This window comes from Panthera uncia, assembly GCF_023721935.1.
Source record: "Panthera uncia isolate 11264 chromosome B3 unlocalized genomic scaffold, Puncia_PCG_1.0 HiC_scaffold_1, whole genome shotgun sequence".
NCBI classification, from domain to species: Eukaryota; Metazoa; Chordata; class Mammalia; order Carnivora; family Felidae; genus Panthera; species Panthera uncia.
Window position 1 is genome coordinate 104,126,179 of NW_026057582.1, and position 26,073 is coordinate 104,152,251.

Consider the following 26,073-nt stretch of genomic DNA (forward strand, 5'->3'; position numbering starts at 1 on the left):
TTCAGTATACAGTTTAGCCTATTATGAGATGTATGCTAGCACAGAGCAGTATCAACAAACACCAAGGCTCTAAGCCTGAGCCCTGTTGAATAGCTGTGTCTTGGTGGAAGTGTCATTTGCTTATGTGAGATGAAACAGGTCAAGCCTCATAATCTTTGTCTGAGAATAGCAGCCTGTGAGGACCATAAAACCATGAGATGCAGCATAAAAACACTCAGGGACTGAGACGCTATACCTTTTACTCTTCTGTCCTTAGGTGACACATGGTCAGATGAGCCCTGTTGAATTGGATCCATCTTCTCAAATTGGCACTGTTAGTCTGTTCTTTATCTGATCCCCCATTGGAGATATAAGCTGAGAGCTACGGTACTTGAGGAGATGACACAGTTCCTTTGTTACAGTAATTAATGTAATAAATTAAGGGAGAGACCCAAAGGAAAGTTGATTGTTTCTTGTTAGAGCCCTAGGTGGAAATTCAGTTGATTAGTGAGTGCCTATGAAGTGTAGCAGGTGGAGAGGGAGATGCCTCTCCTTCCAGCTGGGTAAGCTCAGAGTCACTGAGGATGGTTTACATGTTGTATTAACCTCATCTGAGGCTGGCTAAGCCCAAAGTGATTTCAGGGTAGCGTGTGGAATTCAGGGAAGATGGTATAATATGGTTTTCTTCTAGCAGCATTTTTGTATCCCATTGGCTTATTGACCCTTCCCTGGGGCATCAAACCCATGAATCTCACACAATCTAGATTTGAAGTCCTGTCCTATCAGTGGGGTCAACAACCTAGTGGATTGGAACAGGTGGTAAAAGAGATAGCCCGGATGTTAAAACTGAGCTTTAAGATGGGTACCTTGGCCCTGAGGGATTAAAAAAAATTTTTTTTTAATTTTACATTTATTGATTTTTGAGAGACAAAGTGAGACAGAGCATGAGCCGGGGGTCGGGGGAGGGGGGAGGTGGACAGATAGAGAGAACAAGACACAGAATCTGAAGCAGGCTCCAGGCTCTGAGCAAGTGTTCAGCACAGAGCCCCATGTGGGGCTTGAACCCACGAACCATGAGATCATGACCTGAGCTGAAGTCAAATGCTCAACCGACTGAGCCACCCAGGTGCCCCAGGCCTTGAGGGATTTTTTAAGGAAGATAGAGTGAGTCTGTCTGTCACTATAGTGTAGTTTTGAACTACACCTGAAGGTAGGAGTATCCTTAAAAAAGTTGGGACTGCTGAGTTCATGGAAGAAAAAAGGATTGCCATTTTCTTTCACAGAACTTAGATTGAGATCAGTGCTACCTGCAATTTGTAAAAATACCTGATACTCTGTACAAGGTATAATTGTAAAACAGTCCTCTTTAAGTTCCTAGAACCATATAAGAATATGTGGGTGGGAGCACCTGGGTGGCTTAGTCATTTGAGCATCTGACTCTTGATTTTGGCTTAGTTCATGATCTTGCAGTTCGTGGGTTTGAGCCCCGTGTCAGGCTCTGCACTGACAGTGTGGAGCCTGCTTGGGATTCTCTCTCTGCCCCTTCCCTGTGTGTGTGTATGTGCTCACTCTCTCTTTCTCTCTCTCAAAATAAACTTACGAAAAATTCTTCTAAACAAAAAAGATTATGTGGGTCATTTTATACTTTTGAGTTTTTTTTTTAAATATGAGTTGTCTTATATTTTTCAAATTTGTATGCTCATAATATGCTTACAACCATGATGGATACTTCCTCCATTTTATAAATGAAAAAAATTATTATTTAATGAAGCAATTTGGCTAGGATCATTGGAAATTTGAGTCTAGAAATCACATCTCTCTTTTTTTTTAGTTTATTTTTTAGTAATCTCTACCCCCAACCTGGGGCTTGAACTCACAACCTGGAGATCAAGAGTTTCATGCTCTTCTGACTGAGCCAGGTGACCCAGAAATCATATCTTGATTCTAAATTCAGAGCTCTTTTTTCTACATCATGCTATCTTTGTAAAATTGAATGTAGCGTTTTGTTTTTGTTTTTGTTTTCCCTTTGTCCTGACAGCTTTTGGAGGGAACTACCTTGTCAGGTCACCCTCACATTTAAATGTGTATGACCTCTGTGGTCCCAAGCAGATTATATATACTCATATACAACTGCCACTTAGGCCGAAGACTATAAGAAGATTGATCTAAAACCCATAAGAAGAGGAGAGGACAGATAAATTTACATTGGAACATCATTGGACGATTTGCTACTTAAACCAGATTATCTGTGGGTAGTTGGCAGTTAAAGAGATGCTGTCTTCGTATAGTCCTCTAGGGTGGATACAGAGCTCTCTGTGGGTGGAAAGAGAAGTATTGTCCTTATTATGTTTGGACATCATTAGGGTCACTTGCTGCTTATGTCCTCTGGGCAGGGACACAGACCTCACATGAAGACTCTTTTTCATTCTTAGCCATCTTGAAGAGAGGCCTTGTTCATTCCTGAGGTAGGAGAGTGGTGTGATCCGTGGCATGTGTATTTCAAAAGTAATTAACAGTGGCTCCTGGATGGCTCAGTCGGTTGAGCGTCCAGCTTCAGCTCAGGTCATGATCTCACTGTTCGTGGGTTTGAGCCCCACATCAGGCTTTGCACTGACAGCACAGAGCCCGCTTTAGATTCCCTGTCTTCCTCCCCTTGTCTCTCTCGCTGTCTCTCTGAAAAATAAATAAATAAAAAGTAATTAATGACCCAAAATATGTGATTACAAACCAGTCTGTGGGCTGGGAGTCTGAGAGAGGAATTGGATTCCAGAGAGGAAAGTGGGATTTGAATTTCTGTTGTTATAGGTACAGGATATGGGGAGTGATTGTCCTGGCCTATCTTGGTCCCTTAGCAATATTCGCACAGAGAGGAGTTGTTGGTGATCAGGTGCAGGAACAAAGAATAAATGGTACTGTCAAGTAATTCCAGAGTCTGGTGAACTGTGGTCCTAAATACGGAAGTGGAGTACAATTAGGCAGAAGGAGAAGAGAGAGAGGAAAATATGTGCAGAAGCTCTTGCAAGTTCAAAGTGCCTTGTGGTCTCTGTAAGGTATTGGTTCTCCTGATTCTTCACTTTAACTGCCATGGAAGCAAGAGGTCAGTGCTTTTCATTTCCAGCAAGCATGTTAGTTGCCCTGCCTCCTGGGGTTAAACATCTCTGCAGTGACCTGTCAGAGAATTGATTATTAGCAGTCTAAAGCCAGGATGCTGTAGGGAGCAGATGGGAAGTGGTTTGGCTGTTGCAGGCAGGCTGATTAAAGAATCCTTGGCAATTTTACAGTGTATCTTTGGAAAGGTACCACCAAAGTTACTGTGAAGCCTGCTGGGTTTGGAAAACTGGATTTTCTGAAAAGTCACCTGAGTAAAAGTAGTACTTATGAAAACTCAACACTCTCAAAAATAGGACAGTGGCTTTCCAAACAACATTAAAACTACTAAAATCAGTCCTTAGGATATGTTTTGTTTGCATCCTCTTTATTCAGAAATTCTGGGTAATTTTGTAGTAGGGAAAGCACTTTTTGATAGATATATTAATAGAACTGTAGATTTGAAAAAGGGTCTAGGCATGTCCAGACTACTTTCTACTACACATAGAGGAATTCTTTATGTAATTTCGTTGACAGAGGATTAAGCTTTTTCTGCTCAGTACTTTCAGAGATAAAGATATGGCTTCATTATGGCATTGTGGGCCAGTGTTGGAAATCTCAGGTTATTGAATTTCTTCCTCAGTTAAACATCTGTCATTCTGTAACTTCTACTCACTGGTCCTGTTTCTACTGTCAGCATCAGAGGATAAGTTTCTCTCTTCTGCATTGCAACCATCTTAAGTTTGAAGCTTACCAACTTGTCTCGCCCGTTTTCTCCTTTCCAGACTAAGGAATACCAATTTATAAGACCTTTGCTCTTACAAAAAATGGTTTCTTGGTCTTTCGTTATACTCTTCTGGACACCCTTCTATTTAATGAATATCACTTAAGATATAGAACCTGGAAATGAGCACAGGCCACCAGATGTTCAAATTTTCATCTCCAGCTCTTTTTTGAGAAGAAGCACATTTAAAAAAAAAATTGCAATATATCTTGCTTACTAGAAAAAACAAAACAGTTTGCCAGGACATATGGAATCGGGGCAAGAGGAATTTGAGGAAGTGTCTTCCCTTACTAGTGTTAAGGCTGAACTTTAGGTTCTGCGTTATTATAGGCATTGATTTTACCTCATATTTCTCAGGAATAATTTTTAGTATCTTTAATATCAAGTTTACTCTTCAGATTACAAAATTTAATTGGTATTTGTGTTTCCAAGAATTATTCACATTTATGCTACTGAACTGACTTTAGGGCTTTAGATAGTTTTTTTTTTTAACAAGATAGATATACATGTACATGTGTTCTTACATGACTGAAAATCTATTACATTTATACATGACAAACACCTTGACTCCATGTAAGACTTGACCAACAGCCTTTTTTCTTCAAAATTCTGTAGATTTTTTCATTCTTTTATAACGTTTAATATTGCAGAGCAGTCTGAATTTGGCCCAATTTTTGTCCTTTATAATTGGGAGAATTTGGCCAGAATGTGTGCAAGTTTGGCTTTTTAAATTGATTTTGCTGAGAAAGTAGTAAACCTTTTCAATCTGCATGCAGGATCTTTTTCAGCTCAAAACACTATTCATTTATTATGTCTTGATGGGTGGTTTTCCTCCCAGTTCTAATCTCCTCAGTTTTCTTTTCAGTGTTATTAAATGGTGTATCTCTCTCAATTTTTCTCATTTTCTTTTTGCTGCCTTTTCCTTTGTGTTCTAGAAAAATATCTCAGGTTTTCTTGTAGTTTACTGAATCATTTCCCAGTTTCAGGTCTGTGCTTTTTTGATTTCTGTATGAATTTTAATAGGAAGTTCATTTTTTGTTTTTTGCATCTTTCTTTTTTTAAAAATGTCGTATCCTTTTGTCTAAGTTCATATCCTTTTATTTCTGCCTGTTTTCTTCTTCTTTTTTTTTTTTTAAACATTTATTTATTTTTGAGACAGAGAGAGACAGAGCATGAGCAGGGGAGGGTCAGAGAGAGAGGGAGACACAGAATCTGAAACAGGCTCCAGGCTCTGAGCTGTCAGCACAGAGCCTGACGCGGGGCTCGAACTCACAGACCATGAGATCCTGACCTGAGCCGAAGTCGGCCGCTTAACCGACTGAGCCACCCAGGTGCCCCACCTGTTTTCTTCTTAATGCTATCTCTTCCTTACTGACATACTTCATTTATCCTGCTCCATATGATAGCTCAGCCAGTATAGTAAAGTGAGAACTGTCAAGCTCTCTGAGCACTATCATTTTTATGTACTTTATATTCTTTTACCTAGAGTCTCTCTTTCATCACAGCCCTGTTTTCTAGAAGAAGGTTGTGTTTTGTGTTTTTTTTAAAGGAAAGTCTTCTGAAAGTTTTGTTTTTCCAGGGTTAAACAAACATGGGGTTGTTTTAATGGCTGAATTACAGACTGATGATAGTAGAGCTCTGGAGGAAAGTGGGTAAGCCATAAGTAAATGTGAATGTGTTATGCTCTAAGCCTAGCCACAATTGCAAAGATTGCAGAGGTAATAAATTATGATGCTGGAAAGAACTATGCTTTAATAATCCACTATAGTGCAGATTCAGTTGGCATTCCCTTTTCTAGAAATCCTTGCTGCCCCTCATAATAGAATTATTTTCAGTACCATGTTCCACTGCCTTATTCACTTATTCACTGTTGTATCCCCAGTACCTAGTTTAGAGACTAGCACAGAGAAGGTAATAAATACAAGTTTTTTGAATGAATGAACAAAGATGTGCTACACTAGTATTTACTGTAGGCCAAGATTTCTTAGATAGTATTGAGAATTCTAAACATTTTAACAAAAATTTCTTTAGAATTCTAGACGTTTTCAGAGGTACCATTTTTCTTACTCTTCAGGGATTATGTTTCCTTTACCTTGTGGGTGTCATGTTTTCATAGTTCCTACATCATGCCTTCCCCCACTCCACCTCCACTCCCACCCTCATTTTGCTCTTCCTGTTATGAAGTAAGATCTGTGTAGACTTGATGCCAGCAATGGTTGTTCCTGTTGGTACTAAACTCTCTCTCTACTTGGGTAAAGGATGTATTTTCTTCTCAGATCTACAGCTAAATGACAGATTAATGTGCATACCTTTCTCTTTTCAACCCGAGTTGCTAGGAGGCATTTACTTGGTACAGCTCTGCTTTCCTGGGATGACGTCTTCTCTTGTAACTGCACCCTGGTTCTTTGATACTGTCTTGAGAGAGTAGGTTAAAAAGTACAATTTGTCTTGTCTCTCTGTCATATCTGTAGCATTTACCTGTTGGAAATCCACATTGTAGGATTCATTGTGCCACCACTGGTTTGCTCTTTGTTATCTTAGGAGCTTTCTTCTGTAAATGGATGTAGAAAGCTATCCGTTGGATTTTGCTTTGCCTTCAAGAACAGAACTCTTACTCTTTGTCATAGTAATACCTGGATGGTATCTGTTGGCTTCTAGATTTTCTAGCTGGTACACTTTCCAGGTCTCATGAGTCAGGAGAGTGGAGAGTTCTAAATTGACTTCTCTACCCTCCCCGCCTTTTTTTTTAGCCAATCCCTGTTTCATGTGGTAAGCCTTTGGTATTTATCAATACAGTGCCACCAGTCTTATATAAAAATGTGAAGAGTTATTTCACGTTCTGCTGTTAGGGGTTTTAGTAGTGTTGAGTCAGGGTAAAATTTTTTCGTGTGTGTCTTCATAGACATTTTAGTGAAAAGTGGGAAAGGCCACACTGAATTATGCTATTTGGAGTTCAGTAAGGCTTATTTAACTGAAATTAAGCGGGTTGATTGAGTCATCTCTCTGAGGATTGTCTCCTCTAGTTGCAATATTTGTCTTCTATCCTAATGTATTTTTCCTAGTTCTGCTTGCTTTTTTCTTTCACTCCTAATCATAATAAGACATTTTCCCCCCAAAAGTCAAATGACAAGGAATCCATATTATGTTTAGTAAGGACAGGTCCTGTTAATAGAGGCTTATTCAGCCTTTGCAAGTCCATGTTCTGAGTCTCTGATAATTTAAGAAGAAGCAAAGACCAAGGGGGTGTGAGTAAAGTTGTGCTAGAGTTTGAATCTGTTATGTGCCAGGGCCTGTATTGATTGAGGGAGGATTGCCAGCTGGCAGTGGTGGTAGAAAGAAGTCTCTGGGGAATGGGAAACTAACTCTAGAGGTTTCCTAGTTAAGACTTAACACGGAATCTCTGGGCAATTGGAAATATTGTACTCTCCCCTAGGGAGATGGAGCGGGAATTAACTTTTCCCCTGGTCCAATGTGACTTGGTTAGAAATACAATTGAACCTGTTTGTCTTGTCCATTGTGATGTGATAGCCCCCTAGGAACAGTCTGTTTTGTGTGGGAGTTTATTTCAGGCTGTCTCCTTGCCTGTATTGTTTCCTTTAACAGCTCTTTAAATTTTCTTTTTCCAGCAATGATGTTGTCCACTGGGCATGTACTGACCAATGTGGCAGGTCTGAGAACATAGCTGAAGCTGAAAATAGGAAAGCTGGGGGCAAGGAAGAGCCTTGAATCTTGAGGTGGGACGTTGACTCTAAGATGTCCTTGAGCAGTGGAGCCTCCGGAGGGAAAGGAGTGGATGCAAACCCGGTTGAGACATACGACAGTGGGGATGAATGGGACATTGGAGTAGGGAATCTCATCATTGACCTGGACGCCGATCTGGAAAAGGACCAGCAGAAACTGGAAATGTCAGGCTCAAAGGAGGTGGGGATACCGGCTCCCAATGCTGTGGCCACACTGCCAGACAACATCAAGTTTGTGACCCCAGTGCCAGGTCCTCAAGGGAAGGAAGGCAAATCAAAATCCAAAAGGAATAAGAGTGGCAAAGACACTAGCAAGCCCACTCCAGGGACTTCCCTGTTCACTCCAAGTGAGGGGGCAGCTAGCAAGAAAGAGGTGCAGGGACGCTCAGGAGATGGTGCCAATGCAGGAAGCCTGGTTGCTGCTATTGCTCCCAAGGGCTCAGAGAAGGCGGCTAAGGCATCCCGCAGTGTAGCCGGCTCCAAAAAGGAGAAGGAGAACAGCTCATCTAAGAGCAAGAAGGAGAGAAGCGAAGGAGTGGGGACTTGTTCAGAAAAGGATCCTGGGGTCCTCCAGCCAGTTCCCTTGGGAGGACGGGGTGGTCAGTATGATGGAAGTGCAGGGGTGGATACAGGAGCTGTGGAGCCACTTGGGAGTATAGCTATTGAGCCTGGGGCAGCGCTCAATCCTTTGGGAGCTAAACCGGAGCCAGAGGAAGGGGAGAATGAGTGTCGCCCGCTAAAGAAAGTCAAGTCTGAAAAGGTAAGAGGTGGCCAGATCTGGCTGCCTACTGCCAGTCAGAACTGCCCTGGACTAACCACCAAATGCTTTGTGCACTCTGTGGGAGGCTCATTAGTTTGTGGGTAATGACCAATTACAAGGTCAGAGCAGCTGGTAATGATAATGTGGTTTTGTTCCAAATTAGGGGATTCTCTACAGATTCATTAACAGCGGGCCTGGGCATTTTGGAGAATATCTATTGCTGGGGGCAGCTACTTGGTATGACTTCTAAGTCAAGTGGAGAAACTCCCACCTTGTCCTAGTCCCATCACCCTCAGACACTTGTTGCTGGAGGCCAGCATCAGCCTGTATGTGGTTTTCTCATCTTGACTGGTATTTCATCTTTAGAATTATTGATGAACTTACTAAGCTGATGATAGGCTTTCAGTGGAGAGCTGTTCTTAATGGGATAGATGGTGCTGCTGGGTTTCTGGAAGAAAAAAAGTTAAATAAGTTTCATGGCATGATATCTACCAGGTGTTCTATTGGTGTCTACCAAAGAGCAAAGCGGAAGGTAAATAAGGGAGCAGCAAGTACTGACTGTACTAAGAGGTACTTAATCAGGCCTTATGAGTTGGTGTTGTGGCTATGCATGTTTGGCCTTGAAAGAGATTCTTTGGCCACTAAGAGTATGGTTCTTGGCCAAGAATCTTCCTCATCTACTGGTAATCAAAGTGTCCAGGTGGTTTAATAGCTGCCAAACAGTGTAATGATACCTTACCTTCTGCTTGAGTTGGAAGGACAGGTGCTTACAGCCCCAGGAGGGGCTTTCCTCCTCTGGGAAGATGATCTTAGTTCATGTCTCAGGAAATAGAGCTTGCGGGGCTGGAGCAAGTAGGTGTGAGTCTGGGGTCAGCTCAGGCTGCTTTAAACTTCAGCAGCTTACAATTTCCTGCAAAGCGGCTGGCTTGGTGATGAACTCTTCACTGGCTCTTGATTTTTCTGCTTTGTGTTTGCTCACCCTGTGCTTTCAGCTGATCCCAGCAGATGCGGCATAAATTGGTTTCTCTGTAATTACATCAGCTGCAACAGGGAATACCTATTTCCATATGTAAGTGTTAATAAATAGAGGCTGGATGTGTATGTTTGTGTGGTGTTGTCCTCTCAGTGCCTGGATTCCAGTGGTAGCTTTTGCTTTCTTTGCCTTAGGTATTTTGGTCTTTGCCTCTGGCACATCTGTAGCTCTTAGCAACATCTGGGCTTCCCTAGTAACAAGGCTGTGAATTTTCTTCCACTAATAACACAATGGTTCATTCCATTTCACCAGAGGCAGCTGCCAGAGAAGCTGCCTGTTTTTAGGTGACAGATGCTATAGTCCACCTCAGAAGCGTCAAGTTCCAGCTGGCTACTGGCATGGCTCGTCCTGTGCGGGCTGTGATTTACCATTTTCTCTGGGGGGCAGATGGATAATACTGTTTTAAAGAGGCCTAGGAGCACCAGGAGTTCTTGCTTCTGTTCCAGGCCCATTAGACTGTTCCCTACATCTGGCTGCAGTAAACTCTTGCCATATATCCATGTTCATAATCATTGCTCTTCCTGTGCTGAAAAGTGGCCACTTCTGAGAATGGTCTTCATTTTCCTTTCGGTTTAGAACTTTTGAGTTATGTCACAATCATGTAGGCCCAGTAGTCCTCTACAGGTAAAAGGATTAATGATGCTGAGCTTCATGTTAGTTTTAAGTCTAAATGTCCATGGTAGTCTCCAACAGAGTAGCAAATGGAACTTATTTTCTCTTAGATGTCCAGAGACCGGTTGGGTGGCTGCCCTTCACATTATAATTGGGCTGAAAGATGCAATGTATTCAGCTAAGAAAACACCTTGGTGCCGGAGAGGTTTGCCCTTTAATAATGTAACTGTGCTATATAAGGCTTGTCTCCCAAGGAGACTGAAAATGGGGCAATGGAATGAGAGAGAAAAGGGAGAGAGACTGTGGTTCGGTTTTTGGAAGAAAGATAAAATTGCTGGGAAGTACTTTTAGAAGCAGAAAGTTGCTGTGCAGTTTGATGTTACTGTAAGCCAAACCCTGGTTTCTCAATTCCTTTCCCTGTTCTTCAACCCTTCTGAACAGTTTGGTTCTGGGGGGTGCCTTTCCAAAGCCTTTTGATTGTTGAAATAATTATTTAAATAAATGTTTGGAAGTTGCTAGGAGATAAAAACACTGTGCAGAGAGAGAGTGTTTCTGGAATGGGAGGAGGGAAAGACTGAAGGGGAAAGAAGGCTAGGAGTCTTAAAGCAGAAAAGCTTTTGAGAAACAAGGACTCCAGGGTTTAGGGCATAATAGGGGCTCATTGTTTGATGATTACTCCTATAGCTTGTAAGTTGAATCTGTGAAAACTTCTTTTAAGATTTTCTGTCTGAGATACGGGCTTGCCTGTGGCTTCATTGGTTTGGAATGTTCCTTCTATGTGGGGACAACCAACAGAACTAAAACAGCAAAACAGATGTTTTGACATAATCTAGGAATTATATATTCTGAACTGGGAACTATCATGAAGAAAGAAAACTCAAAATTTGGGAAGTGTCTTGACTGGTGTCAGAAGACAAATAGAGTTTGTGGTATAGGATAGAATTGTCACATGTCTCCCATTGGCTAATGAGGGAGCTTTGAGTATTCAAATTATCTGCCTCAAGACCTTCTTTCTCATCTAGGTAGGTATTTCAGGCTATGGCTGAGGGAATTACCTGTCAGCCAAGGATGTGGATTTCCCTTCATGGCATCCCACTTCAGCTCCACCACACCTTTCTCTGGCAGGGCTTTCTGTGATGTTTCCCAGAGTTCTAGGAGAGACCAGAAATGGCTCTTAGCGACTGCTGCTGCCCTAAATTGTTATTGAATACTGCTGCTCCTACTTCCTGCCAGCTGAAGAGATGGGGGAGGGAATGTTGAGGAATAAACAAGAGCCTTTCAGCTCTTGCCTGTTCCCTTGCCTTTGGTTTGATTGATAGATTGTTAAGTTAGGGATGGAAGGGGAGGTAGGGAGGAGGAAGCGTGCCTGCCTGAATGTTCCAAGCTTAGGGCTTAGTGCTTGCATTGCCAGTCTGACAGGCAAGAAGAAAAGAATTTATAAACCACAGAAGGCAGTGATGTATCTGTGCTGAGTCTGTCCTGCAGTACAGACTCTTGTGAAAAGAGTCTGGGCTTAAACCAGGAATTTAAGGTGAGACTCCTTATTTTTTTCAAATCATATGAAGTAACCAGTAGGCTCTAATGGCTAGGGGATCTATAGGTTTGCAACCAGAAGCTCCCCTGGGCTCTTTGGCTGCTGTTTTTGATCTTGCAAGGTAGGAACAGTCTGCACTGTGCTTTCCCCTTGTTTGGGGTCTCAGCTTCTGCTACTCTCAGAATGTTACATGTATTACCACTCTCCCCCCACTCTCATTAGTTTAGGATACAAAAAAACCCAAAAAAACCATTAAGTGTGTGCTCTTTGCTCTTTCCCCCTCTGATCATGCTTGCTATCGCATCCTGTGTTCTAAGAGCATCTTCCTTTGCCCTTGGTTTTGTTTTTCCTGCCCTAGTTTATGCCTTCCAGCTCAGTTCTCTCCTGTTGCAATCTCTCATTGCCCAACCAAGGTCAGGTCTCTTTTATTCCTTCTGATCCAAGGCTTTCTCTCTTAACGCCTTCCTCCTTCAACTAGCTGTTCAATCTCAGCTATTGATGGCATAGCAGTCAGCCTTTCCTCCTGAAGCCAAATGCCCTCCAGCATTTTTCTTCATGGAAAAAATTAAAAACAAGTTGATATTTATGTGGGACAGAGATGCAACAAAGCCTGAGCTTAATTTATTTTTTCTTCAGTAGCTCTGTTTTCCATCTGGGTGTTGTAATTCAAGGAGGGCCCACAGGGAAATTATCTTGTCCAGTCTCCTCATTTTATGGAAGAACCTAAGACCAGGGAGGTCATATGACATGCCTAGGCTCTCACAGGTAGTCAGTGACAAAGCCAGGCCTAGAGACCAGGTTTTTGGTGCCCAGGTTCTTATGGCATATTGTTACTCAGGGGTTTGTTAAAAGTTTTCAACTGTCAGGAGGGCTGCTCTGTTTGCCCACTCTAAAGACTACCTTAGAAACATTGGGTGTAAATTTCCAGATACTCTTGAAATTGTTTTCATTGTTTTTTCTACTGATTTTAACATTGTAGAGGCTCAGTAAACAAAGGATCCTTGAGTGTGAGTTTCTTTGGTATGATAATGTTTGCAGAGAACTATTTCAGCTGGTGTTGAACCTATCCTATTCTATATAAAGAGGGAAAGTTACTTTTAAGCTGCTACTTTGAGCTTGGTTGTGTGTGTGTGTGTGTGTTATGTTCTGGAATATTGCATTCAAATTTCCATTGTACTCATTGAGGCATTGCCAGCTCCCTCATTATTTGCAATTGTGAGAAAGAAAAAAAACCTGGTGCTTCTTGGACCTATCACTAATAGGGAGACCTTAAATGTATTGTAGATATTAACTGTTTTGAAAAGACATGATATACTGTTGGATACCATTATTCATTTGGTACATTAATCGAGTGCATTTTATTTTTATTTATTTAAAAGATTTTTAATTGAAGAATAGTTGACACTTTGAGTGCATTTTAGATTCCAGGTATTGTGCTTGGTGCTGGGTACATATAGTGAATAAACAGAAGATTCCTGCTCTTTGAACCTTACAATTTACCATCTACAGTAGAGTTCTTAAATATATGGCCTATAAAACCATGTGTATCACATCACCTGAGTGTCAAAAATGCAGATTCGTGGACCCAACCCCAGTTCTGCTAAGTAAGTTTTAGGGTCTCTCCAGATAATTGTTACATACTTAAACATTTGAGAACCATTGTGAATTTTCTTTATAAGGGGGGTATTGGACACCACTTTTGACTTAAGACACCAGCCTTCTTTCTAAATTTAAATTTCACGTAAACTCTGGAGCCAGACTACCTGGTGTGTATCCCAGCTCTGCCACTTATTAACTGAGTGTTCTTAATCAAGTTACTTAACTGTTCTACCTCCATTTTTTTCTTCTGCAAAATGAGGAAAACAATAGTTCATAGGGTTGTTGTGAGATTAAACTACTGAATTCATATAAAACACTTTGAACAGTGATTAGCATTCAGTAGGAAGCCCTGAAATAAATACTGAATTCGTAGGAAGCATTCCGTAAATGTTAGAAAAAGAAAAAAACATGATTTAAGTTAAAATATGTCTCAGTATGCCCTAGGCAATAATGGGCTGAAATACAATAACATTCCACCTGTATAGGAAGCCCAGTATAAATAGATAAACATATTGGCTAAAATTTTGAGCACTGTGCTCAGAAGTTCCAAGCCTAGGTTGGGGAATTTTCATGCTGGTGATGTGTTCTAAAGCCCCTGGTGTTTATAGTAGGGGGGTTGGAGAAGGGGGGGGACCAAAAATTGGCTTCAAAAGATCTTGAAGTAGCCTGTTGAATTTCATTATTTCATATAAATTGAGTTCCTTTCTGGCCATATCCCTGATGTGGGATTGGGTTTTTTGGATAAATGTTATTGTGGGTTTGCCAGCACGCGCGATCTCGTGTATGCTGGAAGAGCACTAAATGCTTTTTGTTTCTACACAAGAGTGCATGGAAAATCTAAGTCCTAGTTCTTAATCTTCCTCCCCTAGTGTGAACTTGTATTTTTGCCATTTGGGTATAAGAGCTTTTACCAGCAGAGCTCATCCAGGGAGGCAGCAGGGCTTGGGCTTTCAGGCTGGAGGTGGCAGTAACATACGCAGCTGAGATCCTGCCACTGCTGGCTGTCTGAGCCCTCCTCTCTGTGGTTTTCACTCTTCAAGCCATGCTTGAGTAACCCGCCTCCAGAGCTGCTGACAGGGCCGTGTTCAGAGGCCTTGGAAATTACACTGTTCATTTCCTTATCATCCCCTGACCTGCAGTGCAGAGCCTTCTGGTGCAGGAACAAGGCAGAAAAAAATCCAGACGGCTCCCAGCCAGCATGTGTCAAGGGCTACAAAGAAGGAAATTGGACTTGCTCACTTCAAAACCGTGGGGTTAGGCTTTGATTTTTGGTTCCTGCCGAGAGTTATTTGTGTGTGTGCGCGCGCATGTTCTATCTCTGTGTATATGTATAGAATGAGGCTGTGCATGGCAAAGCTGTAGAAGAGGAGCATCTGAAAGTAGAGAGCAAAGGGAAGATTGCTTTTCTCTTCAGTTAATTTCCCAGTTGTGCCATTGGGATGGGCCTGGAAGGATTAACATCAGGAAGGTGCCAGGCCATATTAATGTTTTAAAATATATTTCTCTTGGTACAGTTTAGTCATGGTTGACAGCACCCACCCAAGTAAGAAGCTTCCCTGGCTGGCTGAGTTGACATTTTTAACAAATCCTATGCCTGAAGTCATTCATCCTAGATGACATTGACATAATCAATGTTGAAGCTCCCTAAGAAAGGATAGACTTTGGGTTAGTCTTGGGTAAGGGGAATAGCTCTTTTGAGATGGAGGATAGTATGACAAAAAAGAGAAGAAATTTATAGCATTTAGAGATTTTCTGTTTATAGGGCAAAATTCTATTACATTTTTAGAAGCTGTCCTCGATTTTTTAGTATTATAAAACAGTCCACCTCCTTTTTCTTTTGGCGTTTCTCTTGCCCTAGGATACCCAAAGGAAATACTTTTAGGCAGAAGAAGTAAAATGTGGATGGTAAGAGGCTCTTGAGCAGAATTTACAATCATTCTGTTCTTAATTTTCCTTTTTCTGGATATCTACTGCCTTAATGTCATTGGTGATATTAGAACCTTTGTGAAGTGGGGGGAAAAAAAGAAGTATTTCAGCTTTCAGACCTTGGAGGTTTTTTTAAATCCTAAGTGTCTCTCTTGTTAGAAGTACTCTGTAGAGAAGTGTTTTCACATGAGAAAGTGATAGCTTAGGTGAGAGGGGATTGCTTCCTTTTACTTTCTAAAGTCCCCTGTACCAGCAGCTGCAGAGCAGCTGGCAACTTGTTAGAAATGCAAATATCAGAGCCCATTCCAATCTCCCAAATCAAAAACCCTGGGGTTGAGGCCCAGCAATTTGTATTTCAACATTAGCTCTTTCTTTGACTATGATACTAAATTTGAGATCTGCTGTTGTAGAGCACCTTCCCCGTCTTAATAGTGAGGAGCAAATTGGAAGGAATACCTAAGGGTTTGGGACTTTGAGAGCAGTAGAGGTATTTAAAATATTTAACTTTTCCAAGCTTTTCTCCTCTGTAATATAGAAGTGAATAATAGTACTGATCTTATTGTGAAGATTAGGTCAGATAAAGCACAAAAGCAATCAGCACAGTGCCTAGCATAGAGTAACTACTCAATAAATGTTAACTATTGCTGATACTGCTACTAGGTATGAGGTGCTGCAAGGTCATTGTGAAATTAAGATGCAAGGATATCTTTAGTGACTTTAAAGAATTAACTCCCTGGTGGTTTTAGAAAGGAATGAGTTGATGATCGCTTGTATTCTAACTCCTGATTTCTAGGAAGGCTTGAGGAGAGATTGATTAAGAGCATTTGGAGCCATTGAGGTTTGGAGTTACACTGTTTGATTAGTTTAGAAGCATTTGTTGAACTCCTTTTGGTACAGGGCTGATCTCAGGTTGTAGAACCATGGCTCTTAGCTGTTTCCCATTAAAATCAGAGTTGTGTTTTTGTTTTGTTTTGTTTTAATATATACTCAGGCCTTCTGAACCATTTTTTCAGGATTGAAATGAATGTAACATTGCTTTAGTTTAGAAAGTTTTTTTCCTTCTTTTAATCCATAAGAAGTGCAGATTTCAGCCTTTTGAAGGAATTAGAACTATAGGTAGTCTGAACAGGCAGGAGAAGAATAAGGATTAAGATACTTCTTTTTGTAGACTTGTCACTAGCTGCAGGAAATAAAAAGGCAGTTCCTAGATTTTTGGTAGAGGTCAGTTTTTAACCTGAAATGTTGTCCATTGGGAGAGTATAATTTGACTGTGCCTGAAAAATACACTGATGGAGTATTTTTTTTTAATTGTTTTTTTTTCAACGTTTTTTAATTTATTTTTGGGACAGAGAGAGACAGAGCATGAACGGGGGAGGGGCAGAGAGAGAGGGAGACACAGAATCAGAAACAGGCTCCAGGCTCCGAGGCATCAGCCCAGAGCCTGACGCGGGGCTCGAACTCACGGACCGCGAGATCGTGACCTGGCTGAAGTCGGACGCTTAACCGACTGCGCCACCCAGGCGCCCCAATGGAGTATTTTTAAATTTTAGACTATTGGATTTTAGCCAAAGTAGCCAATACTAGATTGTGTTTAGATGAGCCAGACCTGGTCATTAAATTTTTTCTTGGTCTTTTTAGTTTAAGCTATAAATGATGTAACATTATTAGTTTCAGGTGTATGACATATTCAGTATTTGTATATGATGCAAAATGATCACCACAGTAAGTCTAGTTAAAGTTAACATCCATAACTACATATATTTACAAAATTTTTTCTTGCAGTGAGAACTTTCAAGATATATGCTACTACTTTTACATATGCAATACAGTATTATTTTATTAATTTTTTTGTGTGTTTATTTTTGAGAGAGAGAGAGAGGGAGACACATAATCTAAAGCAGGCTCCAGGCTCTGAGCTATCAGCACAGAGCCAGATGCAGGGCTCAAAACCATGAATTGTGAGATCACGACCTGAACTGAAATCAGAGGCTTAACTGACTGAGCCACCCAGGCACCCCTGCAGTACAGTATTACTAGCTATGGTCACCATGCCATACATTAATTATATCTCCATAGCTTATTCATTTCAACTCCTTTTCACCCTCTCCTCACCCCTTACCTCAGGCAACCATCAGTCTGTTCTCTGTATCTATGAGTTTGAGTGTTTATTTGTTTAGATTCCACATATAAGTGAAATCATACAGTATTTATCTTTTTTTTTTTAACTTATTTATTTTGAGAGCCAGAGAGAGAGAGAGAGAATGAGCACACACAAGCAGGGGAGGAACAGAGAGAGAGAGGGGGAGAGAGAATCCCATGCTGGCTCTGCACTGTCACTGCAGAGCCCAACTTGGGACTCGATCCCACAAACCGTGAGTTCATGAGCTAAGCTGAGATCAAGAGTCAGACACTCAACTGACTGAGCCATCCAGGCACCCCTGTATTTTTCTGACTTATTTCACTTAGCATAGTGCTCTCAAGGTCCCTCCATGTAGCTGCAGATAGTAAGATTTCATTCTTTTTTATGAATGAAAGATACTCCATTTTATTTACATATACATATACCGCATTTTCTTTAATCATCCATTGATGGACATTAGGTTGTTTCCATGTCTTGGTGATTGTAAATAATGCTGCAGTGAACATGGGGATACATGTATCTTTTCAAATTAGTGATTTTGTTTTCTATAACACCAACACTTGTTATTTCTTGCCTTTTTTTAAATTTTTTTTTTAAGTTTATTTATTTTGAGAGAGGCTGAGAATGAGAGCAGGGGAGGGGCAGAGAGAAAGGAAGAGAAAGAATCCCAAGTAGGCTCTGCGCTAAGAGTGTCAACTGACCCAGGGCTCAAACTCATGAACTGCAAGATTATGACCTGAGCTGAAATCAAGAGTCAGTGCTCAACTGACTGAACCACACAGACGCCCCATGGTTTGGTTTGGTTTGGTTTTTTACAATTTTTGTTGTTGTTGTTTGTTTGTTTGAGAGAGGCAGAGAGAGAGGGAGGCAGAGGATCCAAAGCAGGCTCTGTGCAGACAGCAGAGAGCCTGATGCAAGTCTCAGACTCACAAACCGTGAGATCAGGACCTGAGCCGAAGTGAGATGCTTAACTGACTGAGCCACCCAGGAGCCCCTGCCTTTTTAATAATAGCTATTCTAACAGGTGTGAGGTCATGATTTAATATGGTTTTGATTTGCATTTCCCTGATGATTAGTGACATTGAAGATCTTTTCATGTACCTGTTGGCCATCTGTATGTTTTCTCTTGGCCTCTGTTTTTGTTTAGTAATGGGTTCTTTCCATTACAAGTTTTTTGTAAACTGGTACCTAACTCACTCAACTCAGAGTTGATATTTCCTGTTAGATATGTTTCTTCAGAAGTAAAGCACTTACCCCTGTATCTGAATCAAAGCTTAGTGAAAGGTACAGAGAGTAGAGTAGAAAGGAGGTGTATGTACTCATCATACACCAAGCAAAATAATACGAGGTTAGAGAAATTAACATTCAGGCTGAAGAGTCTTTTAGTGTGGAAGCTTCTCAACTGGAGGTGCATATCAGAGTCACTTTAGAGTGACTAAAAAAGTAAAAGTCCCCTGCTGAAGTAAAACCTTTAGGGCTGGGAACCCCAAACATGTACTTTTTTTTTTTTTAACTTTAACAGATGATTTTATCGTACCTCTTGTTAAAAGCCACTGTCATTGTAGAAGTTGACCCTGGTTTTTTGCCATTTCCAGATGGAGCTATGCACTACACTTTAGATATATGATTCTCAAGTGTTTTTCATCATGCTCAAGATTCTCCTCCAACTCTCCTTTTTCATTTCTCAGTCATTGTGTTAGGTTCAATCAGTTAGGAATACAGTTAGAATGACTCTAACTTCTTGTTACCCCCTTAATTAGGAGAACTAATTACTGAGTTTCTCATAGTTATAGATTTTAAGTGAGAACATCCGTATCATTGTTACTGATTCAATTTTAAATTATTCCAGAATTTTTAAGGCAAATTTGAGCAAAATTCTTAAGACTAGATTTGGCATTTGACTATTTGTGATATTTTTAAAAACATAAATTAGAAGGGAGCAGAAGACAGGTTTAGATAATCTAAACTTATTGCTAATATAAAAGCAGTTTATTTCCTTCATTCCTTCCTTCTTCCTCTCCCCCCTCCCTTTCCTTCCTTTGAGAAAGAGCATAAGCTGGGGAGGGGCAAAGGGAGAGAGACAATCTGAAGCAGGCTCCAAGCCCATCTTGTAGCCCAACTCAAGGCTTGATAGCAACCCGTGAGATCATGACCAGAGCCGAAATTAAGAGTCAGATGCTTGCCAACTAAGTGCTCCAGTTTATTTTCTAATCTGTTTCTGAATGTATTTCTGTGCTTATTAATTAGACGATAGGTGTCCCTAATTTTCTGGAAATTCATGGTACCCCAAAATAATGCAGCTATCCAATTAAGACCTTATTCCTGAGCATGTTTCTGGACACACTGATTTTAAACATGTTGTTTTTAGAAGACCAAGCATCACCTCACATAAATAGAAGCCTCCTCTAAGTTATTTCCTTTTTTTTTTTTTTTCTTTATACTGCATACTACTTATTTGAAATCAAGAAGAGAATTAAATGTTTTTGTGTATAAGGTATTTCCCTGCTGGGATTTTAAGTCTCTGAGGAAGAATAATTAGAGTGCTACAGTTGCTTTCAGAGATGAACACATATTTGAATATGCTGCAAATTCAGTTCAGAACATTATGGAATGCCATATTTTGGCCAGAATTATAATTATGTGACCTTAAATTCTCATACAATAAAATTTAAAATGTGGTTTTGAGTACTAGCACATGTATTACCTATGCTTTCTGAATTTACATTAATCTCTACTTTAGATGGATCCTTTTAGGTCTTGGAGTATTTCAAATACATATACCACTGAATAGGAAGAGAAAAAATGGCAAATGTGGGGAAGAAGTCATCATACGATGTGACTACACATTTATATACAGCATATTAGACTAGATCTTAAATCCGTCAGTATGCAGATTCCTAAACATCTGGTAGAGTGTCTGTTTGAGATAAAATATGCCATAAGGCATTTTTCATTTTGCTTATACATATGTGCTTCGATTGAGAATGTGGAGACTTGAAATCAAACAAGCTGATTGCTTATAACAATTTCAGAAAGAGGTTGAGAAAATTTTTAATTTTTGTTTATGTCTGATATCTGTCCTATCCTTTCCCATCTCTTACAAGGATCAGGTTCTAAAGTCTGGGTATGAAGTACTTGGTCAGAAAATACTCGTAAAATCACTTAGTATGACACCATGTTGGGAGATTGACATACTGGTTTCATAAATTCAACACAGTTTTTTTTCCATCATTGAAACAAACCATTATTTTTTTGTTGAGGTCTCATGTAAAACCTGGCTTATGTTTACGGACTGTATTGATGAAGTATATTTGTAACTAGAGTTACCCTAATCCTGGCTAAGTACTTACACTATGAGAAGCACATGGGATTGGAAACCAGATAAGTGAACGGCTGTTCAAGTCTACCATCTCTGGCTCGCTCCAGAGTGTATACTCAATGACTGGAATAACCAAGAGGCCTATACCATTGAAATTGTTCTTTCTTTTCTTTTAATTGCCAGCCACATAAAGTTTTTTGATTACCACATTTGTGGTAAATGTATATATCCAGTTATCTATTTAGTGTACCAAATTATTTTATGGCAGAGGAAATCTTGGGGTCTAGATTTCTCTATGTAGTGGAGATTCATAGGTCCTTGGATTGAATCCAGCTTAATACAATGATTATTCTCTTGTAGCATTTACTTTTCAAGTCTAACTTTAATGTTCTTCATACCCACAAATTCTTTCTTTTTAAGTTCCCTTGATCAGTGAAGAAATAGTCCATTTCTATATGGTAGTCTCAAGTCTTAGCCTTGAATTAAACAAGAATTATTTTATAGGCAAACTGAAGAACAAAGCTATTCTCTTCTTACCGACATAAATATCCCTGAGCCTAGTCTCTCTTAAGCTTAGTGTCTTTGGTGACGTCTTTGCGGTACGCTACCTTCTGTCCTTTTCTGACTTTGAGCTAGAATCTAAACCATGCTTTTTAAAACAGCATGTTGTTTTAATTATTTTTTGTTATTTCTCAGAATCCTGTCTTAACGAAGTGGGATTATATTTAGTTAGGCAGATTTAGAGAGGTCTTTTCTTCCTCCTCCCCCGTTGAAAATAAGTAACCAGGAAAACATAACCATTTGGGGGGGGTACCTGGCTGGCTCAATCTGTGGAGCATGGGACTCTTGATCTTGGAGTTGTGGGTTCAAGCCCCCACAGTAGGTGTAGAGATTACTTAAAAATAAAATCCTTTAAAAAAAAAAAAAAAAAAGGACCATTTTTTATGTTCTACATGGGCATCCATCATGGTCTGGGCACAGCATTGGTTGTATCAAGAAAACTATTGTACTATTGACAATGAGGTTTTACCCATACTTTGAAATTGCTATTAAGCTACTGCTTAGCTACTGCTTAGAGATGGCACTGCTTAGAGATGTGGTATACCTTATTTGAAGGCTTGATGCCCATGCTATGCTTTTAGCTGTACACTGTGGCAGCTCTTGGACAGAACATAGTTTATAAAATGCCCAAGAGGACAGGTTAAACAGAAGTTTTCATGTTAAAGAGCTAAATAAAAATGATTCTGGGTGTAGGCGAATACATCGCTGAGAAAGAAGAGAAGTACCGTTTGCCTCTACCTAGGAAGCAGTTTGGGCAGGGCAAAGCTCCCAGAAATGGACATTCTAAACTTACTGACTTGGGAAGTTCTGGGTTTTGCCCCTTAGCCTTTGTGAAATGGAGCTTCTTTTCAGAACGGGTAATAGATGTGGAACAGACTTAAAGTCTTAAAATAATGCCACTTCCCTACCCTCTAAACACTCCCTTAGAACTAAACAGGTAAGTGTCCTCAGATGTCACACAGAGGCAAAGATTAAGTGTTACTTAGGACCCAAGTTAGGTAGAGCTGTCCCTAGCATCTGCTATCTGCTAGATAGTGACATGAAGTGGCATTGAGAGCAAAGTCTGGGAAGATGGAAAACAATACAATGACATTTTCATATTTGTCCAAAATTTTCAGGTTTTTCATTTGTTTTTATTCCCTAGTCACATTTCATCCACTATTTCATATCTAATAACCCAAGTCAGGAGAAAAGGGCCAGCAAATCCACTTTAATCCTTCCCATTCCCTTGCCCCCATAAAGCTTTGATACTGGTGAAAGCTTGTCGAAAAAAACTGGTGACAGCGTGAGAGGTATGTTTGGAAGTTAGTGGCAGTGAAGAGATAGTGGGGTTGGGCTTTGTGATGTGGGGAATGAGTGCTTGAAAGTAAACTTTGGTGGTTTGTTTTTATTTTTAACAACAACAAACAAATATTTGTACTTTCCTTACCAAGCATTTACTTGCTCTTAGTAAGACAATGGCAAATGACTGGTTTATCTTTAGAAATGGTTATGACTAGGGATTTGAGATTAGGATAGATTTGAGATTAGGGTAGATTAGGAGTTGATAGGAAGTGATGGTGTCTTTGGCCTACATACCTCCCAAGAAACAAAAACACAGTACTTAAAAAAAAAAAAAAAATGTTTGTTTAGTTTTGAGAGAGAGAGGCAGAGAATTCCAAGCAGTCTCCTCACTGCCAGTGCAGAGCCCGATGCAGGGCTCGAACTCCCAAACTGTGAGATCGTGACCTGAGCCAAAACCAAGAGTCAGACGCTTAACTTGACTGAGCCATCCACCAGGTGCCCTCCAAAAACAGTACTTTTAAAGGAAACTTAGATTTTAGTGTGGTGCTCACTTAGTAAAAATTATCTTTTTAAAAAAAAAAAAAGATTTTATTTTTAAGTAATCTCGACACCTGCCATGAGATTTGAATTTATAACCCCAAGATCAAGGGTCACATATTCTATTGACTGAGCCAGCCAGGCATCCCTAAAAATGATCTTTTCTTAAATATGCTTTTATTGATCTTATCTTAGGGATGGTTCCTTCCCACATTTCTCCTGCTTGTGTGTTCTGTATCTTTCAAAACCATTTCCACGGGGTGCCTGAGTGGCGCAGTCGGTTAAGCGTCCGACTTCAGCCAGGTCACGATCTCGCGGTCCGTGAGTTCGAGCCCCGCGTCAGGCTCTGGGCTGATGGCTCGGAGCCTGGAGCCTGTTTCCGATTCTGTGTCTCCCTCTCTCTCTGACCCTCCCCCGTTCATGCTCTGTCTCTCTCTGTCCCAAAAATAAATTAAAAAAACGTTGAAAAAAAAAATTTAAAAAAAAACAAAACCATTTCCAAAGTTCAGAGAACCTGGCTGGCTCAGTCAGAGAAGTGTGTGACTCCTGATCTCGGGGTTGTGAGTTGAAGCCCCATGTTGGGTGTAGAGAATACTTAAAAAAAATTTTTTTTTTCCAAAGTTCATTTTGCATTCTACTGAACAATAAGTCCAATGGGGCATACAGTCTAGTAGGAGAGATAGAATGGAAGCAAATAATCACATGCATATCAGGGTAGGTGCAGAGAAAATATCCATGAAAAGGTTTGAGTAAATATCTGAAGGATGAATAGTAGCTAATTTGGAGGAGAGAGTTAAATGATGAACAACTAAGTAGAAAAGTTCCTTAAGGTCTGGAGGTCATGAGAAAGAATTGGAAATATAAAGATTTAGGAGTTATTAATATGAACCAGTAAATTGTAACTGATGCCATACAACTGGATGAGCTTACCCGGGGAGAACATGTCTGTTGAATGAGATGAAAAGAAGAGGGCCCAGGATAGGTCCTTGAGGAACACCGAGAAGGTACTAACTTAAATGGCATGTTAAGAAGTGCTTCCCTGTGAAATGGAGAGCATGCAAAACTACAACGGGAACACATGTCTACAAAAACATTTAAAAATCCCCTGAAAGGTAGTCTAGAACTTGCTTGGTTCTATAGTCAGATTTGGTTTACTGGCTTGAGTCATGCTTTAAGGGAAAGTTCCTTTCTTGTGCTACTTGTAAACAGTGAAGGTAATCTTTGTTTTTCTTACTTTAACCACTTCCCATATTTTTTCTGCTTTTTGCTGTCTCTTCCAAATCAGTCTCAACTTCCATAAATTTTACATAATTATAAAGCATAGACTTTGTAATTAGATTTGTATTTGCATCTCAGCACTTAATAGATGTGGAATCTTGCAAAATTACCTCTGAATGTCACTTTTCTTAAATTTTATATGGATTAAAAGTATACTGTAAATGCATAGTATATGATTATCTAGTAGTTGTAGGCCAGCAACAAATGTGTGTACCGTTTTCTTTTCTCTTCCTTGGAACCTCTCTTGCATTTCTAGGCAGGTGAGTTTTTTCATCTGTGATCACTGAGGCTCTGTCTTACCTCCTTATGGCATCATGTAATAGCAGCTTTTCTACTAAGTAAAGGAGTTTTGCATTTCAAAGTCCTTTCTAGAGAGGAAACACAAGAGAGTTTCTGCATTGTTGTAATCTACAGATTTTAGTAAGAGCACCGTTGGCATTTGGGACTAGGTAATTTGTTGTGGGGGGCAGTCTTGTGTATAGTAGGATGTTTAGCAGCATCCTTGCCTTTACACACTTGATGCCAGTAGCATTTTCCCTAAATCGAGGCAACCAGAAATGTCTACAGACGTTGTCCTATGTCCTCTAGAGAGCAAAAATCTCCATTTGAGAACCATTTGCTAAAACACTGTTTCCTGTTGCGTTACTTACACAGCAGTGTATGTTCATGAAAATGGAGGGAGTTGTATATATAAAATATACAGTTTTCTGTTGTGAATGTTATGTTTCCACAAAACAAAGTGTTTTCACCAAAGGCAATAGAGAACCAGGCTGTAACCCATAATGATATCTATCTAGATTTTCACTCCTCTCCCTCAGTCTCTAAAAGGTGAGGAGAAAGGATACATGGTAGGATGGAAAGGCATCAAAAAATAGTCTGAAAATCTGGCATCCAGATATCTCTATTCAGCTCCTAGCCAATAGGGTGTGGAATTATATCTAGGAAAATCTCTTTTACAAGATTTTCAGAAATAAGTTCTGGACACAGGACAGAGTTGAAATATCAGCAAAACAGGTATTTTCCCTCCCACCCACTCTGCTATTCTGTGACAGCAAAGGAAGAGGATTGCTTTATTTTTGTCACTTCAACTCTTATGACCCCTTTCTTGATGGTCACTGAAGTTATTTCTCAAAGTGTTTGCTTTTACCTTTAATATAAAGTCTTTCAGGGGTTCCTGGGTGGCTAAGTCATTAAGCCTCTGGCTTCGGCTCGGGTCATGCATGATCTCACGGTTTGTGAGTTTGAGTCCCACATTGGGTGAGCTTGAGGCCGGCTTTGGGTGAGCATGAGCCCCACTTCAGGTAAACATGAGCTTTGCTTTGGGTGAACCCCTCTTCTCCCTGTCTCCCTCCCTCTCCCCTTCTTCTCTCCCCTCCCCCTCCCTCTCCTCTGTCTCCCTCTCTCTCTCTCTCTCTCTCTCTCTCTCTCTCTGTCTCCTGCTCACTTGTACCCCTCCTCAAAAAAATATATAAAATCTTTCAGTTTTTATCTTCTTTGTATGGAAGGGTAGAATGTCCTTCTGTATTAGGTGACATTGCTCCCTGAGAATATAGTCTCCAGAGAAGTCTTTGGATAGGATCCAAGCTGAAAGCAATAGGTTAAGTAACACACCTCATTGTCTTGTGAGGAGTCCAAGAAAAGATACTGTTTTGAAGTTTGAAAGATCCTGTAAAGAGAGGGCAGGCCTTGGGCCAGACAGCCTTTGAGGTGGTAAAAACCAACTGAGCTCATAAACAAGAACTGGCATGTGCCAACAGAGTCACTCATCCTGGCTCCAAAGTTGGCTGAGGAGAGAAAAGTGTGGAAGGCTCTGTAAGTGGAAGGATTGTTCTTGGCTTTGGCCGTAGGTTGACTGGAAATAGAGCAGGGAGGGAGCTTGGACCTGGTCTTTGAGGTCTGG

General features: G+C 40.4%; 1 protein-coding gene across 2 annotated transcripts in view; it reads left to right on the top strand.

Moving 5' to 3' along the window:
- The window catches only part of ZNF609 (zinc finger protein 609), a 151,609-nt gene that overhangs the window by 18,977 nt on the left and 106,559 nt on the right, over window positions 1-26,073 (top strand). The window contains exon 2 of one of the 2 annotated variants that reach the window (XM_049611777.1): window positions 7,477-8,350. In XM_049611777.1, the coding sequence (XP_049467734.1) occupies window positions 7,604-8,350 (747 nt within the window). In that variant the 5' untranslated portion in view covers window positions 7,477-7,603. Of the gene's footprint in view, window positions 1-5,032; window positions 8,351-26,073 lie in introns of those variants that run through there. The other variant, XM_049611778.1, reaches the window with a different exon arrangement.